The sequence below is a fragment of the Nuphar pumila genome, chromosome 2, assembly GCF_984573655.1.
Source record: "Nuphar pumila chromosome 2, dmNupPumi1.hap1.1, whole genome shotgun sequence".
Classification (NCBI taxonomy): Eukaryota; Viridiplantae; Streptophyta; class Magnoliopsida; order Nymphaeales; family Nymphaeaceae; genus Nuphar; species Nuphar pumila.
In genome coordinates, this window is record NC_143250.1 from 48741064 (window position 1) to 48759181 (window position 18118).

Genomic DNA, 18118 nt, shown 5'->3' on the forward strand with positions numbered 1-18118 from the left:
ATTTACCAAAATATAAAATTTATGTTATCATTGACAAAATAAAACATGAGTAGATAACATTAAAACTGATCTATCAATCTCAAAATTGAATCATAAAGTGCAACAATTTAACAAATGCATCTTGTTGCAGGCATTTAATAATTAATACAACAAGAAAAATTCCTAATTCATATTCCATATTTCATAATCCATGCAACAAGAATTTAAGAACTACTAAAATAATAAAAACATTATCACACTACACTTTTATAACTACAAAAATTCAAATCTCACTGCTTCGATCCAGGTAATTTAACCTACAATTCAAATCTCATTGCTTCGGGCCTCACTGAAAATCAAAATGCTAATAATCACGGGTTCCAGCAAGTTCAACAAAGCACAAGCTAAAACAAAATGACAATCAAATAGTGCAGTTCCCTAATCCAATGTTTCCTAGCATGGTGTCACTATCACATTTTGTCCTAAGTTGGCATGTGTAAAAAATTCATAATTTGTTGTGTAAACAACAAAGAGTAGCACAGAGAGACAAAGAGAGCAAGAGATGTAGAGGGGGAGAGAGACAGACAAAGAGAGAGAGAGAGAGAGAGAGTACCTGAGCACACCTTGTATAGAGTACCAAGAGAATCAATTTTTTTTTTGGCTTTAAGCTCTGCTAATGTTTGGGTAACAGCAAGAAAATTTCACAAGATTTATTGCAACACCTTGTTCCTTGAACCAAGTAACCATGATTTGACCTTTGCATTGTTCATCCTCCATTCTTTAATTTTGATTATCATAATCAGCATATCCATTTTTTTACTTCACTTTCATGTCATCTAGGTAGCCTCCAAGGCCCTGACCTTCAATTACAGTTTTCATAAGCTCAACCCGGAAGATATAGTTGGTTCTATTTGGGTTTAGCTAGAATGAACTGAATCGAGTCTCCTTTCCCATTTTCTCAATTTCATTCAATCCAAAACATTCCAACACCCATCCTCCAATGTCTACTTTATAAACAATATCAAATGGACCAGACCGATTGCACAACCCCATTACTGCAACAAAATCAGTTCAAACTTCAAACAGCTCAATCACTATGCAAAGGTAATTTCTATTAAGCTTTGATTTGTCATTCTCATCCTTATATTGTGTTGGTTGCGTGTAATGCATTGATTCTGTCTTTGATTTCTATCGTATTTTTTATTCTTTGTATTTTTTCAGAATCAAACAAACTTAGAAGAGGAATTTCGGTGAGAGTGTTGATTTTTAGGTTAATATTTGTGGACTTCCTCTCTTTGGTTTGTTTGTTTTTATTTTTAGGTTAATATTTGTTGATACGCTAAAATGGGCGTGTGTCATAGATGACACATGGGGGCATGAAATCCAGCTTGTTTTGGTGCATGACACACTCCAGAACATATTAAACACAATTTAGTCATGTCTAAGATTTATTTTGATCAAAAAAATAAAACTTCTGTTGTGAGGGGTCTTAAAACGGGTGCATCAAGAGAGAGAGAGAGACATTAATGTTAATTAATAGATATTACAAAATTATTTTTTAAGTGGGCAATATAAAATAATTATATTAAATGTATTATCTTAATATAAAAATGTTTTGGTTTCTAAAAGAATTGGTACGAGTTTTTATAAAGTTGATACAATGTATATAATTTTGTAAAGATACTTACAAATTAAAATAATTAAACATAATATGTAAATAAATCATTATTGTACAATAGATTTTTTATAAATTATAATATTTAAAAATCTTAATAAAAATAGTGTTTTTATAAAATGAAATTGTTGTCTGTATGCAGAAATGCTAACAAAAACGGACTTGATATTAATTTATAATGTAATAGAAATGTATTTTTATGTCAGTTGGTAGTTGGTACATGTTTTTTAAGTAATTGGGATGAGTTTCTTAAACATTTGATAATTATTTCTATGGTTTCAAAGATGAGTTTTATGCCAGTATATGATACTGGTACGCCTGATGCATGATACATTAGGGTGTATTGAGTACTAATGCAACTATGGCATGTCCTCTTTACTTAATCTTGATAAAATCCCTCCTTGTAGTTTCCTTGGCAATAATACCATCTTCAACTGCAATAAGGCTGTGTTTGGGAGGTTGTTGTCGGAGGAATTGGGAAGGTGTCGGAGATAGTTACGGCCATTTAAGAAATTGTGTTTCAGCACAAGACTGCTTGGGAGAAAGAATACAAAGAACCGCGAATTTAAGCTGGGATTTAGGAGGTTCCAAATCCTCACTTTTACCCTCTTTCAACTCCTTTCACAAGGAGGTATTTACAACTCATTTTGAAGGGATTCAGGTGGATAGTTACCAAATTACGTTCACCTCTCTCTCACTCTCTCTCTCTCATGTTAACCGTTTTATATTCAGCTTGGATCTAGGTAACCCAAATCCCACATAATGGTCAGACATTGGATTTGGATAAAAATAAACCTTATCAGCTTTGTAAGGTTATCAATGTAAAACCCACAATTAAAAAAAATGTATTGGACCCGGGCCGGGTCGGGTCCGGACCCGACCCCCTCTTCATTAGGGTTTTAATAACCCGACTCAGGAAGAGGATTTTAAATCCTCTTCCTGAGCGCCGCGACGACCCCCACCTCCCCCCCCCCCCCCTTCACCTGCAATTTCGGGAAGATTTCACAGACGGCCGATGGCGTGGTGCAATATGGCTCAAGATTTATCTTCTTTCTGCTGGCGGCTTGGCTCAGAGTCTTTTTTAGTTTTTTCTTTAGATTATTGAACTTTGGAAAGATGCTCATTTTGTAATAAACTGCAGATTTTTAATCTATTGCTTTATTTCCTCAATTCCTTTAAGTTGTGGTTTATGTGATTGTTGGTTTTTCAGCTAACGTACCCAGGATTTGTTGACTTGTGTTCATTTCTAAATGTCTTTCGCTGTCGATTTTTTAAAAGTAAAAAACTTTAAATGTTTGAAAGGTTTTTCGATAATGTTTTCGAAATCACAAGTCGAAATTTTGGAGCGTTACAACTTGGTATCAGAGCCAGATCAGAAAGAGGTGAATCTTGACTATTGAGCATCTCATCGCGCTGTAAGTAAGTCTTTGATATTTTATAGCATGTTTAGACTAAATTGTATTCTTGTTTTTATTCGTAGTACCGTCGAATAGATGAATCCGTTTGCTGGTTGTAGTAGTAGTCGCGGTAGGGGCACGCGTAGAGTGCGAGGCCGTTTCGTAAGGGAGAGGGGTGGACATGGGATGTTCGGGGCTGGTTACTGGGCTAACCGCCCTCCTCTACCCATTTTTACGGATGATCAAGGCTTCCCACTACTGATCGCCTACCAAATACCCTTGGCAGCAACGTGGGCTGAGGTGTATGCTCGAAAAGGTGGTTTTGCGCCTTCACATGTTCAGGTGCACCATCAGACACCACAAAAGCTATCGGGAGATTTTGTTCCCCCTGAGTTAGCAGAGGAGTGCGTATTCTGTAAAGAATCAGGGCACACCATGGATGCCTGCCTCCGCAAGGCCGAGCATGAGGGCAGGATCGCAATTTCGACTGTAGGCGAGCAACCACCACCTCCAGCAGACCCAGTGGGCGGTGTATCACCCACATACACGCCTGCAACTGATTCGTCAAGTTATAGTCTAGGCTCACCGGACGCCCCTCTACGGGCAAGAGACCTCCTACGGGGAGTCACTTCCCTTCACCCCTAAGCGCAGATTCAGGCGCACAGGCAATAAAAGGGAATATCTTAGGAAGTACTCTAGTCGTCCCTAAGGGGAAGTAGCACCTACCCCGTTTTGTTGGAGTCTGTGAACTCATTTATAATTACGGAATAGAACTTTTGATTATGTACCAGCACAACTGGATTCTAAATAAATGACTTTCGTAATAAAGATCTATGTTTTTGCCTTTGCTCCTATACTTATGTCTGCTTGTGCGTCTTCAGTATTTTTGACTCTTAACCTTGGTTGCTTTTTAAGGATGACGGAAAACTCAAGCAACAATATGGCTGATGAGTTGCGTGAGCAGAGGGGATTCATGATGGATACCCTCAACTCCTTGGCAGAGGCAATTCATAACCAGGGTCGCCCCCAGCAGGATCTGGGTTCTCTTGTGGGGAGCACACCAACCGCAACATATGAAAAATTTCTGAAGCTTGACCCTCCTACCTTCTCTGGCAAGGTTGACCCTGACTTGGCGGAGAGTTGGGTCAAAGAGGTGGAACGGGTGTTCCAAGTATTGTCCGTTCCTGACGATAAGAAGACGATGTTCGGGTCCTTTCGATTGAAGGACGACGCTCGCGAGTGGTGGGACACTACCCGAGAGGTGCAGTTCCCAGGTGCTGAGGTGATTCCTTGAGAGGCATTTCAGAGAGTTTTTCTCGGAAACTACTTTCCTCCTCATGCGAGGGAAAAGAAGAAAGTGGAATTTCTGGAGCTGTGCCAAGGCAGCTTAAGTTTGAACGAATATGTTGCCAAATTTCAACGGTTGGAGCGTTACTGTCCTCACCTATTCGAGGATGATCACGAGCGGGCTGGGAAGTTCATTCACGGACTGAAAGAAGGACTCAGGCATACGGTTCTCACCAGCATGCCCGCGACTTTTTCTGCGGCGGTAACAGCAGCCACCCTACTGAACGAGGATTGGGAGCATTCAAAAAGTGTACAAGCCAAAAAGCCCCCTGCGACAGATGGTGATCAGAAGAAGACCTATTCCGGCGGCCCAGGGCAGCGACCACCATTACCAGTGAAGACTGAGGGAGGGAAGAAAAAGTTCCCTCCGGCAAAGCGCCAACGACAGCAGGGTCATCCATCGCCCAGACAGCCGTCTGGAGATAACTGCCCCAAGTGCAAGAGGCCTCACGTAGGACAATCTTGTCCGCGGGACACTAGCGGATGCCTGTACTGTGGCAAGATGGGCTATTTCATACGCGACTGCCGAAAGAAAGCAACTGATGACCTCAAGCGAACCGGCAACGCATCTCAGCCTCCTCGACCATCTTATCAGCAGCAACAACGAGCACAACCAAGCAGTGTCAGGGAGCCGGGTCGAGTTTATGCAGCCACGGTCGATCAATTGACAAAAGGGGATCTCGTTCAAGGTACCATTCTTGTTGCTGATCAAGCAGCTTTTGCACTCTTTGATTGTGGTGCTATACACTCGTTTGTTTCAGAAAAATTAGTAAAATAATTGCATATAACTGTAAAACCACTTGACAACGCTTTAGACGTGTATAACCCCGTTGGGAAGAACACAGTTTGCACCACTTACATACCTGAATTGGACGTAGTTGTGGCAGAGCGACACTTGCCTGCTTGTGCTATCTTGCTTGAGATGACAGAATTTGACGTCATCCTAGGCATGGATTGGTTGCACAAGTATCATGCCAAGATATTTTGCCGTGATGGCAAGATCGTTTTATCACCTCCAGGCTCTCTGAGAGTAGAATTCAGAATTCTCAGACCTGTACGAGCAAGCCGGATGATCTCGACGCTTAAGGTGCAGAACTTCTTGCAGAAGGGATGCACTGCCTTTTTGGTTAGTGTTATCCAATCGGATCCAATGCCTATCAGTGAGCTGGATGTTGTTCGCGATTATCCCGACATTTTTCCTAAAGAGCTGTCGGGACTTCCACCGTCTCGTGAGGTAGAATTCAATATTGAATTGCTACCAGGTACGACGCCAATCTCCAAAGCACCCTACAGAATGGCGCCAACTAAGCTTGAGGAGCTGAAGAAGCAGTTGCATGAGTTGTTGGACCAGGGATTCATTCGCCCCAGCGTTTCTCCTTGGGGAGCTTCTGTGCTCTTCGTGAAGAAGAAGGACGGGACCTTGCGTCTGTGCATCGACTATCGAATGCTCAACCAGGCCACAATAAAAAAGAAGTAGCCATTGCTGCGTATAGAAGACTTGTTCGATCAGTTACAGAAGGCTAAAGTTTTCTCGAAGATTGATCTTAGGTCTGGATACCATCAGCTCAGAATTATGAATGATGATATCCCTAAGACTGTTTTTCGGACAAGATACAGACATTACGAGTTCACAGTCATGCCGTTCAGACTGACAAATGCCCCAACAGCTTTCATGGACTTAATGAATAGGGTGTTCAAGCCAATTTTGGACACCTTTGTGATCGTGTTCATTGACGACATCTTGGTGTACTCAGAAAGTCGAGAGCAACATCGGGAGCTCTGCGAAAGGAACGTTTGTATGCCAAGTTCTCTAAATGTGAATTCTGGCTCAAAGAAGTCATGTTTCTGGGACACGTTATTTCTAAGGAAGGAGTGTCTGTGGACCCTGCAAAGGTTGAGGTCGTACTCAGTTGGCAACAACCAAAGAACGCACGTGATATCAGGAGTTTTCTTGGACTAGCGGGTTACTACAGAAGATTTATTCAGGATTTTTCAAAAATTGTGTTACCCCTGACGAAGATGCTGAAGAAAGAGGCTAAATTCTTATGGGACGAGAAGTGCGAGGCGAGTTTTCAGTTATTGAAGGAGCGACTTACCAGTGCTCCTATTTTGACCTTACTTTCTGGTAAAGGCGGATTCGTGATTTATACTTGTTGAGACTAAGATGTTTTTAGTAAAATAAGTTTTTCTAAACTAGAGGTTATTTGAATCTTATTCTTTAATGAGGGACCTGGATGTAATTTTGTTCCTTGGACTATCTCTATTTAATAAAAAGATTAGCCCTAATTGAAATAAAGGTGTTCTTTTTCTGCAGTCGTCTCTCTCTCTCTCTCTCTCTCTCTCTCTCTCTCTCTCTCTCTCTCTCTCTCTCTCTCTTTCACTTCCTCTCTCCTCCTAGGGTTCGATGCATCTCTGCTATTCTTGAACATGGTATCAAAGCCAACGATCTCAGGAACGTGATAGATCGTGATCTCCTCTGCAATCGATCTACATCAACAAAACTATATTGGAACCAGGTGTGTATTAATTGTTTTTTTTTCGTGAGATCTGATGGCAGATCTGGTCCAGATCTGTTATCAGATCTAAGGAGCATCGTGGGAGTGTGTTCGGCAGCCGTAACCCCTTTCTCTTGAGTTCCATCTGCCGTGATTTCTGGGTGTGGCAGCTGATAACAGATGTCTTTCCGTGTGGCTATGTGTGATCGAGATGTGCTGCGGCTGGGATTTGTTTACGCTATTTGGGATAGAGATCTGCTGCTGTTGTGATTTGTTTATCGTGTCCCTGTCGTGATTTTTTTTATCCTGTTTTTAGCTGTCGTGATTTCCAGCATAAGTCAATATGGGTTCAACAACTATTGTCGTGATTTCAGCATCTCGTGATACTGTGATTCCTGCTGGGTATATTTTCATGCTGTCGTGATGTTTCTCTTTGCTGTGAAAGACGCATATTAGTTTTGGTATCAGACATGCTGTCTTGAAATTTATTTTTTCAGAAGTTCTGTCGTGGAAACAACAAGATTGTTTCTTTGCTGTGTTGGAAAATATCATGCTTATGTGAAATTTTTTTATTTTTGAAGTGGGATTCTATGTTGGGCACTGTAGTACCAAAGGGGCCTCCGCTTGTCGGGCAGGAGAAGTTAGTGCACGTCACTTTGTGTTGGGTACTGCTACTGGTTGTCGTAGTGGCGGATGTGTGATTGTAACACACTCTAAGTCGTGTTGGATGTGTGATCTTGATTTACAACTTGTAGCCATCCTTGGTTGAGGTGGAAGGTTTTGGTCAAGTTTCTTTAAAATTATATTTGAAGTTTGGATCTGAACAGTCGAAGGTTGTGTTTCTCAGATTTCATTGGTGAAGTCAAAACTTGATATAGTCAGGCTTGTAGTTGATTGTGGGTATGCGTGTGTGGTTGCTCCTGCATTTTGTGAATCAAGCCCATTAGTTTATATTATGGCTCAAGTGGTTAAATCAGTATCACGAGATGCAGATTCCTCCAATGATTGTGTAACTCTTAGCAGGGCTAAATATGACAAGCTCCTTGCTTTACGATCATCCAATTCGAAGTCTTCTGTTGCGGAGGTTGTGTGCTCGGCAGGTGATGGCCTATCTGCTCAAGGTGGTAAGTGGATCATTGATTCTGGAGCCTCTGGTCACTTGTGCGGAAACTCGAGCAACTTTTTGAGTCTAAAACCTATGACAGGTCAAAAAGGGGTACGTCTTGCTGATGGTAGCTCTTCCCCAATTGTAGGGCAGGGAAACATGTTTATTACCCCTACTCTTCAATTGTCGCATGTTCTTCATGCTCCTTCATTTCCACAGAATTTATTATTCGTCAGTCGAATGACAAAAGAGTTGAATTGTAGAGTGATTTTTGATCCTATGGGATGCACCTTTCAGGACTTGCTGACGGTGTGTGTGTTTTGTGCATAAGTTGGGTCCTGATCGAGATAAACTTGTTGTGCAGTCTATTAAATGTGTTTTCCTTGGGTATCCTAAGAACCAAAAAGGATATCGTTGCTATGACCCTATATCTCATAAAGAGTATGTCAGTGCAGACGTTACCTTCTTTGAATCTATTCTTTATTTTTCGAGTACTACTCCAAGGTTACAAGAGAGTCAGGGTGATCTTTTTCCTCTGCCAATTCCCCCTTTTACTTAAGAGTCGTTCACTCCAAAGCCTGTGGCTCCATCCTCTGGGGAGTCTCGATACAGAAACCCTCCTATAGTGTATACTCACAGGTTACCACCTACCTCCATGCCCCCATTATCTCCTTCTCCTGAGGCAAGTATCTCTGAGCATACTGAAGTTTCTGCTATTGATGAGGATCTTCCTATTGCTCTGCGAAAAGGGAAAAGACAGTGCACCCTTCATCCCATTTCTCAGTTTGTTTCTGAAGTTAATCTTGGGGCTTCTATGAAGAATTTTATCTCGGCTTTGTCTGCCTCCTCTGTTCCGCTTCATCACAGTCAGGCTCTATTCGACCCTAAATGGATGCAGGCTATGCAGGATGAGATGGATGCCCTATAATCTAGAGGCACTTGGGATTTGGTTGATCCTCCAACTGATGCAGATATTGTTGGCTGCAAATGGGTATATACCATTAAATATAACTCAGATGGGTCAATTGAACGGTACAAAGCCCGGTTGGTTGCAAAAGGGTATACTCAGACTTATGGTGTTGACTTTTTTGAAACTTTCTCCCCAGTTGCTCGTCTTGGCACTATTCGTCTTGTTCTTTCTGTTGTTGTGCACCATGGATGGCCCTTGTTTCAGTTGGATGTCAAGAATGCCTTTTTGTATGGGGATTTGCATGAAACTGTCTACATGCAACAACCCCCAGGCTTCGAGGTTCAGGGGGAGTGTAAGAAGGTGTGCAAGTTGAAGAAGGCTATTTATGGCCTGAAGCAGAGTCCAACGGCATGGTTTCACAAATTATTTGAGGTAATGTCGAGAAGTCTGAGTATGTGGACAGTGCCAGCTTTAGATCCTTGGTGGGTAAGTTGCTATGTGTGACTGTTACTAGACCTGACATTTCATTAGCTGTGAGTAAAATCAGTCAGTTCATGGACAAACCTACAAAAGTTCACTGGGATGCAGCTATGATGGTTATTCGGTACTTAAAGGCATCTCCTGGTAAAGGTCTGTTGTTTAAACGAAATCCATCTTTGGACGTTGCTGCTTACACTGACGCAGATTATACAGGATCTGTTGAAGATAAGAAGTCAACATCTGGATTTTGTGTGTTTGTGGGAGGAAATCTTATTACCTGGAGGAGTAAGAAACAAACCGATGTAGCCAGGTAGAGTGCTGAATCTGAATACCGAGCAATGGCCCAAACTGCAGCTAAGATTATGTGGGTAAAATCAGTCTTGACCGAGCTTCAGGAGAAAGTATCCCTACCTATGTTGATGATGTGTGACAATAGAGTTGCTACATATATTGCCAACAATCCAGTGTTTCATGAAAGGACTAAACATATTGAAGTTGACTGTCACTATGTTCGAGACCTGGTTCAGGCTGGGTATATCTACATCGATCATGTATCTTCCGAAGATCAAGTAGCCGATGTTTTTACCAAAGCCCTGGCGAGACCAAATTTCTCAAAGTGTTGTGACAAGCTGAGCATGATTAATATCTATGCTTCAGCTTGAGGGGGAGTGTTGAGACTAAGATGTTTTTAGTAAATAAGTTTTTCTAAACTAGAGGTTATTTGAATCTTATTCTTTAATGAGGGACCTGGATGTAATTTTGTTCCTTAGACTATCTCTATTTAATATAGAGATTAGCCCTAATTGAATTAAAGGTGTTCTTTTTCTGCAGCCGTCCCTCTCTCTCTCTCTCTCTTTCTCTCTTTCTTTCACTTCCTCTCTCCTCCTAGGGTTCGGTGCATCTCTGGCTTAGGGGTCGTGCTGATGCAAAAAGGGAAAGTGATCGCTTATGCCTCTCGGCAACTTAAAATTCACGAGAAGAACTACCCAACTCATGATTTAGAGTTAGCTGTGGTGGTATTCACACTGAAGATATGGCGACACTACTTGTATGGGGAGCAGTTTGAGGCATTCACCGATCATAAGAGCCTTAAGTATCTATTCTCGCAGAAAGAAATAAACATGAGGCAGCGGCGTTGGCTAGAATTCCTCAAGGATTACGACTTCACCCTCTCCTACCACCCAGGAAAGGCGAACGTCGTGGCCGACGCCCTCAGCCGCAAAGCATCGGAAGTTTCGATTAATGCCTTATTTGTTGAATGGAGGTTGGTCGAAGACCTAGCCTCTTGGGAACCTTTCGCAATCACTCAAGATTCAATAGGTTTATCCCACCTTGTTGCTCAACCTGAGCTACTAGAGAGGATCATCAATGGGCAGAAAACGGATGCACGCTACGAGAAGTTGAAGGCCCAAACGATTCTGGTAGATACACCTTTTCGTCTGAATGAGGACGGAAGTATATGGTTGAAGGAGCGCCTTTGGGTTCCTGATGACCCGGTCTTACGAGATGAAATTCTTGTGGAAGCCCACAAGTCTAGATACACCATTCACCCTGACGGCATGAAGATGTTCAAGGACCTACAACGGAGTTATTGGTGGAACGGTATGAAGCGAGACGTGTTTGAGTATGTCTCGAAATGTTTAACGTGTCAGCAGATCAAGATCGAGCACCAGAGACCCGGTGGGGTCATGCAGCAGATAGAGATCCCTCTATGGAAGTGGGAAGATGTTACTATGAACTTTGTAGTCGGCCTACCGAGGACGCGGAGGAAGCATGACGCGATTTGGGTGATTGTCGATAGACTCACCAAGTCTGCTCACTTCCTACCTATCTGTCTCAACCAATAGTTGGATAGTCTCGCTGATCTCTATGTTAGAGAGATTGTGAGACTGCACGGTGTTCCGGTCTCGATTATCTCTGATCGTGATCCTAGATTCACTTCAATGTTTTGGGGGCAACTTCAGTTGGCGTTGGGCACAAACTTGAAGCAGCACTGCGTTTCACCCTCAGACTGACGGGCAGTCGGAACGTACGATTCAGACATTGGAAGACATGCTTCGAGCCTGTATGATGGACTGGAAGGGAGAGTGGGATTCCCACATCAGTCTGGCGGAATTCGCGTATAACAACAGCTATCATGCGAGCATCAGGATGACCCCATACGAAGCTTTGTATGGGAGGCCGTGTCGATCACATGTTTACTGGGACGAGGTTGGCGAACGAAGATTAGAGGCACCTATAGTTTTGCAACACTATACTCAACAAGTGCAAATGATTCGAGAACGACTCCGTACCGCTCAGAGTCGGCAAAAAAGCTATGCAGATAGACGCCGACGTGAGCTTACTTTCGATATTAGCGAGATGGTTTTTGTTAAGGTATCTCCGACGAAGAGCGTATTTCGGTTCGGGAAGAAGGGAAAGCTAAGTCCTAGATACGTCGGACCGTTCGAAATCCTGGAGCGAATTGGAGAAGCAGCTTATCGCGTGGCGTTACCCCCTCAATACGCTCAGATCCATAATGTTTTTCACGTATCCATGTTGAGGAAGTACGTTCACGATCCATCGCATATCATTCATTATGAGGATGTGGACATTAGAGGGGACTTGACATTCAAAGAAAGACTAGTGGAGATCGTCGATCGCCGTGACCAAGTGCTAAGATCAAAGACCATTTCCTTTGTAAAGTTTCGGTGGCAACATCATGGAATTGACAAATGTACTTGGGAACCTGAGAATACCTTTATGTTGACTCTTTAAGGCAATAAATATTTCGCGGACGAAATTCTTTTAAGAGGGGTAGGATGTCAAACCCACAATTAAAAAAAAATGTATTGGAGCCGGGCCAGGTCGGGACCCCTCTTCATTAGGGTTTTAATAACCAGACTCAAGAAGAGGATTTTAAATCCTCTTCCTGAGCGCCGCGACGACCCCCCCCCCTTCACCTGCGATTTTGGGAAGATTGGGGGAAACCCATCGGGGTTTCCCCATTCATCACCCCCCTGAGGCCTTTAAAAGCACTGAGGGGGGCAGAGGAAGGCACATAGCCCTTCGCTCCCCTCGCGACGACACCCCCTCCTCCTTCCCTATGCACGCCACCAACGCCGTCGTCGGTCTCCTCCCAGGTTAGTACTCCCCCTCTTCTCTTCCTCACCCCCCCCCCTCTCTGTCACTTCACTGGGAGGCCGACAGCCCCTGCCGCAGCCTCCCACCTCCCCTGTCAACACCCCACCCCACCCCCCCCGTCCCGATCTCTTTCTCTCTGTCGGCAGGGGTTGGCCCCTGCCGCCTCTCGGCTGTCGGCAGGGGCTGGCCCCTGCCACCTTATTATCGTCGGCAGGGGCTGGACCCCTGCCATCTCGTGTCTGTCGGCAGGGGCTCAGTCCCTGCCGCTTTGATGTTGTCGGCAGGGGCTGACCCCTGCCACCTTATTACAGTCAGCAGGGGCTGGACCCCTGCCGTCTCGTGTCTGTCGGCAGGGGCTCAGCCCCTGCCGATTCGATGCTGTCGGCAGGGGCTGGCCCCTGCGACCTTATTGCCATCGACAGAGGCTAGACCCCTGTCGTCTCATGTCTGTCGGCAGGGGCTCAGCCCCTGCCACTTTGATGTTGTCGGCAGGGGTTCAGCCCCTGCCACTTTGATGGTTGTCGGCAGGGGCTCAGCCCCCTGTCGCTTCGTTGTTGTCGGCAGGGGCTGACCCCCTGCCGCCTCGGTGTTTTAGACAGGGCTCAGCCCCTGTCGCCCCGCTGTTGTCAGCAGGCAGGGGCTCGCCCCCTGTCGCTTTTCTGATTTCGGCCAGCAGGGCCACACCCCTGCTGCCTCTTTCTTTTTCGATCAACAGGACTGTTTTTCTATTTCTCCGCATGATAAATAGAGTAGCGCTGAATATTCATACTTTTGCGGACATTGCATCGAACCCCGATCTAGTTCCGCGGCTTGAGCCTCGTATCATCTACACTCGTAGACGCACACAGTTGCACGACATCCCGAGGTAGGGGAAAGTCGCACGAGGATTTTGGATGAATAAAATAAAATAAGACTCTTAAGATAGAATAGTTATTTTACATACCTGCTTATCCGAAGAAGTATTTAATTTATGAATTGCTAGTCAGTGTTTTACTCGTTCTGATTCTTTTGAAACTACATGCTTAGAGTAAACTCTATGGGTAGACTCATTCTAGAGAGAATCAAGTAGTTTAATTGGTCAACCTGTTTACCTGTAGGACTTCTTGACTTGTGATTGTCTGTCCTGCATGCTTATCCTTTTAAAATTGCATACTTAATGTAAACTTTGTGAATAGACTCATTTCTGGAGAGAAACCCACTGCAATTACTATTATAACCGAACTTTAAGGCAGGTATGGTATAAATTTAACCAGAGGTCATGGAGTACCTTGAAGTGGGAACTCAACACTTTATTAATATAGATGAGATAATGTCGGCCTTCACAGGCCAATTGCTCAAAGAGCAATACATGTCATGTATGAACCAAAAGAATCATAAAACATTATATGATGCCCTCTCATCGTAGTTGTACCTCTAGGAAGGTACGATCGTACTTTTGGACAAGTACATCCCATGTGGGTTACGATGGTTGGATGATGAGGTTGTAGCAACCTCGATGCGTGCATTTAGCACAATGCTGAGATCACATAAATGGTGATCATTCGCCTTCACAGGCAAGATGCTCGAGTGGGTCTAATAGACCAGAACATGTAGGATGGGGCGGCGGTTAAGAAACCCCCGTCGTACCCATTTGACCTTCACGATTCATCAAGGGAGAGGATGGATGGTACAAAAACTCTGATGAACAGGTTGTTAACAACCACCCCACGGGCAAAAGACTCGGCTTCCCCAGTCATCGGAGTTAAGGGAATTGGGATTACCATAAATTATCCTAGGTGGTAACTCCTAGGTACTTCTGCAGAAGTTGGATGCATCCATGGGCCACGAATGCCTTTGGGGATTTACTCTCTTGGTGACTGACCGTCTCTTTAGGAGCGGACTCAGTCAGCCATCCGGGTCAATGAAAACACCTGACATAATAAACCCCCGGATCAGTCTCGGCTGTTTCTACGTTTCGCGTCTGTGCGTACCCACAAGCCAGTTAATATCAGAACTTAAAGAATATCTTCTTGAATAGTTGTAGATGATTGAGACTTACACTGCTTGAAATTTGAATAGATTATAATTGTATTGATTGTTTTAATATAATAACTGCTTATCTCATGAATGTCCTGCTTTATTTTCATTCTACTTATTTGTTCGTGCACCTACTGGTTTGTTATGAAACTGACCCATTTCATGGGCAGGTGAGGAGTAGGACTTCACAGACGGCCGATGGCGTGGTGCAATATGGCTCAAGATTTATCTTCTTTCTGCTGGTAGCTTGGCTCAGAGTCTTTTTTAGTTTTTCTTTAGATTATTGAACTTTGGAAAGATGCTCATTTTGTAATAAACTGCAAATTTTTAATCTATTGCCTTATTTCTTCAATTCCTTTAAGTTGTGGTTTATGTGAATGATGGTTTTTCAGCTAACGTACCCAGGATTTGTTAACTTGTGCTCCTTTCTAAATGTCTTCCGCTGTCGATTTTTTAAAAATAAAAACTTTAAATCTTTGAAAGGTTTTTCGATAATGTTTTTGAAATCACAAGTCAAAAATTTGGGGCGTTACAATAAACTTGGGTCAGATGTATATTATTTGGATTTGGAATCATATCCGAAACATAAATTCCCTATATCAAATCCATATCTAGGTTGAATATCAATCGTATATATTTTTTTTACCAAATCTAACAGAATGGAATCAATCAATTGGATATCTGACCCAGATGGGTTCTTAAAAATAGGGTCGAAAATGGATTGGACTTGGTCAAATCTTTGGCCTGAACTTGAGACTTTGTTTCAGATATCGATTTAGATTTATATATTCAGAGTGTTTTAGATTAAAATCATTGTTTCGAATCAGATATATGATTGGATTAAGATCTCATCCAATTCATTTATAGCTTGTAGACGTAAGTTTTTTGGCCATTATTATTAGGAAGCTTGAGGTTGATACTTGGGTGGGCCTAACAAACTACGTGTAAAATTGTTTACCAAACAAGACAAAGGAATCAGGTGGACTTGTAAACCGGAATCCTTGAGGGAATTACTAGAGATTCCAAACAATCAAGGAAATCCATATTTCCTTTCAAGTACACTTCCCTTGAATTCCAGTATTTATATTTCTCCTAACTCCCATCGAATCCCACCAAATGCCTCCTCCCAAACGCAGCCTAAAGGGAGTTCTAATGGAAGATTCAAATGTATTCTTTCATTATTAAGGTTAATACATGTAATTACCACTCTAAATTACATGATGGACAAAACGCACTTACTCAGGACACTGTGACAGAAAATAGAACTGACGAAAGAGCCTAGTAAATAATAGAAATGACAAAAAAAACCCTACCCAACATATAAACACCCATGTACAATAGGAACTAATATGGATATATTAAATTTTCACAGAGAATACTACCTACACTACATTAGCAAATCAAATAGAAAATTTATATAATATCATGGTGAATAGACCATGTAAAGATACTCATAAGCAACTAAATATTCCATCTTTACCTAGAAGATAAAAGAGTCCAAGTGATTATATGGTGTTTATGTTCGGTTATGACTGGTAGTGTAATTAAATGGTGTCCCATGTACCACCACATCATATCCTCGTCAACTGAAATGATCCATAACCTCTACATTGGTTCTGCTGGCACATTTGAGGTCATTTGACTTGTCAACATTCAAGGTTCTTGTATATTTTCCCAAGCTTCTCATAAATGAAAAGCCTAACATACTATTGAAAAGATAAAGGCTTTTTCTTTTCAAAACAAAGCTAAAAAAACATTTAAACCAAAAAGGGACTTCAGATAGTTAAATTAAAGTGTAAAGCAAAATTGAAGAAAAAACAAGACAGTCATGCAAATATCCACAGTTGCAAAGGTACAAAGTAGAAAAAAAGGAGATTAACATGAACAACATACCAGCAGTTGACCCAATCTACGTGTGACAAAATGATGAACCTGATGCACAGACCATGGCCAAATAATCATATGCAGGTCATGAGTAGAAAATGAAATGGAAAAATAAGTAAAAAAAGCAAATTACTCACATCATTTAAAATATCATCACCCACTTGTACAGGTTGAACATCTGCTACCAATTGCAAAGCATTTCTTAAATCTAAGTTCTTTTTGTTTTCAACTAACACTTGGACCTTGAAGCAAACAAAATGCAGAAGAATTTAGGCTGTGGGATAAAAGTAAACTTCAAAACATATGAAATTGATAATCAACCCATAGCTTACAACTTACAAGACCATATGAGATCCTTCTCAGACCAAAAGGATCATTGCTAGAAGTTGGTTGACAACCAACAGCAAACAAGCCAACAAGACTATCTAATCTGCAAAATATAGAACCATTTACAATAGAAATTCTAATAGCTGAAAGCTATGTCACATGGATATGGCTGCAGCAACAGGGATGAAGTCATTTTTATGAGCTTTTCCAACACAGTATATAAAAGGATAAGGTATTGAAAAATGGACTCTGACATAGCTGAAAAGATAAAAAAAAGTGAGCAATAAAGCAGGCTTCCAAAAGCAAATTTAAGCACACAGAAATCATCTGTCCTGGAAGATCTCTTTCTCCCATTATTATCGGAGCACTGTTTTGATTGTTACAGGTGTGCACTCATATGGTGAGAACACATTTTTCTAGCTGAAGTGACAAAAAATTCACACTAGAACCAACAGACCAAAAGCTTAGGATGAAATCGTCACCCTAAAGTGGAGATCCTATCTAAAACATGCACATTTAACCAAAATCGTAATTGAACTTTCCAGCTGTAGTGTACCTGTCAGCAATCGCCAAGACTATCCCAGGGTCAGTTCTTGGAAGTATATCTCCAGAAAACCGAGGAAGCATGATTTCATATAAGGCCTCTGCAATCTACAAGAGAAGAAGACGGTCAAATGTCATTACTGAAAGAAAAAAAGAGCAACTTTGTACACACCACTACATGCACACTTTTCATACAAGATAATGCCATCTTCCCAACGCAGGAGAAAAGTGTTAGACAATTGCCCCTTATATCACCATGACATAAGCGAGTTTACACCACAAAAATGATCAACCCAGTGACTACAACTGCTATGATTCCAACTGCTCAACTTGCCAAGAACAACGGTTATTTTTAAAGGGCAGTAAAACAAGGAACCGTTCGTTAGCATTTCCTTTTGCCAAACCATGTTCTTAGCCAAGATCAAATCATTATCAGAAATTCATGGTGTATGTCTTTGTAAGGAAGTGGGAGTCTTCAAATATCATCAACAAAGTCCACAAAAATGAATAATCACCAAGAAGGAACCCACCACGGAGTTCACAAAGGGGCACACTCACAAAACCCACACAAGGGCACTCAAGAGCATAAAAAATAATAATATTTTTATTAATGGTAGCATGCAAAAAGCATACATTGAATGAGGGGTTTTAACCCCTTTTATATACAAGACCTAAGACTCATAGAGCCGTTGGAGCTAGTCCAAAGGCTATAATTGTAGTCGGACTAGCTCCAATGTCTAGTAACAGAAAAGAAAAATAGAAATACAAAAAGAAAAATACATACATACATATATATATATATATATATATATATATATATGTGTGTGTGTGTGTGTG

General features: G+C 42.0%; 1 protein-coding gene across 1 annotated transcript in view; it reads right to left on the minus strand.

The window, feature by feature from the left end:
* Window positions 1–18118, minus strand: part of EDD1 (glycine-tRNA ligase) — a 211065-nt gene that overhangs the window by 25381 nt on the left and 167566 nt on the right. Inside the window, exons 28-31 of the mRNA XM_089995743.1 lie at window positions 17295–17389; window positions 16751–16841; window positions 16549–16653; window positions 16421–16459 (exon numbers count right to left, since the gene is read on the minus strand). Coding sequence (XP_089851869.1) covers window positions 16421–16459; window positions 16549–16653; window positions 16751–16841; window positions 17295–17389 — 330 coding nt within the window. The remainder of the gene's footprint in view (window positions 1–16420; window positions 16460–16548; window positions 16654–16750; window positions 16842–17294; window positions 17390–18118) is intronic.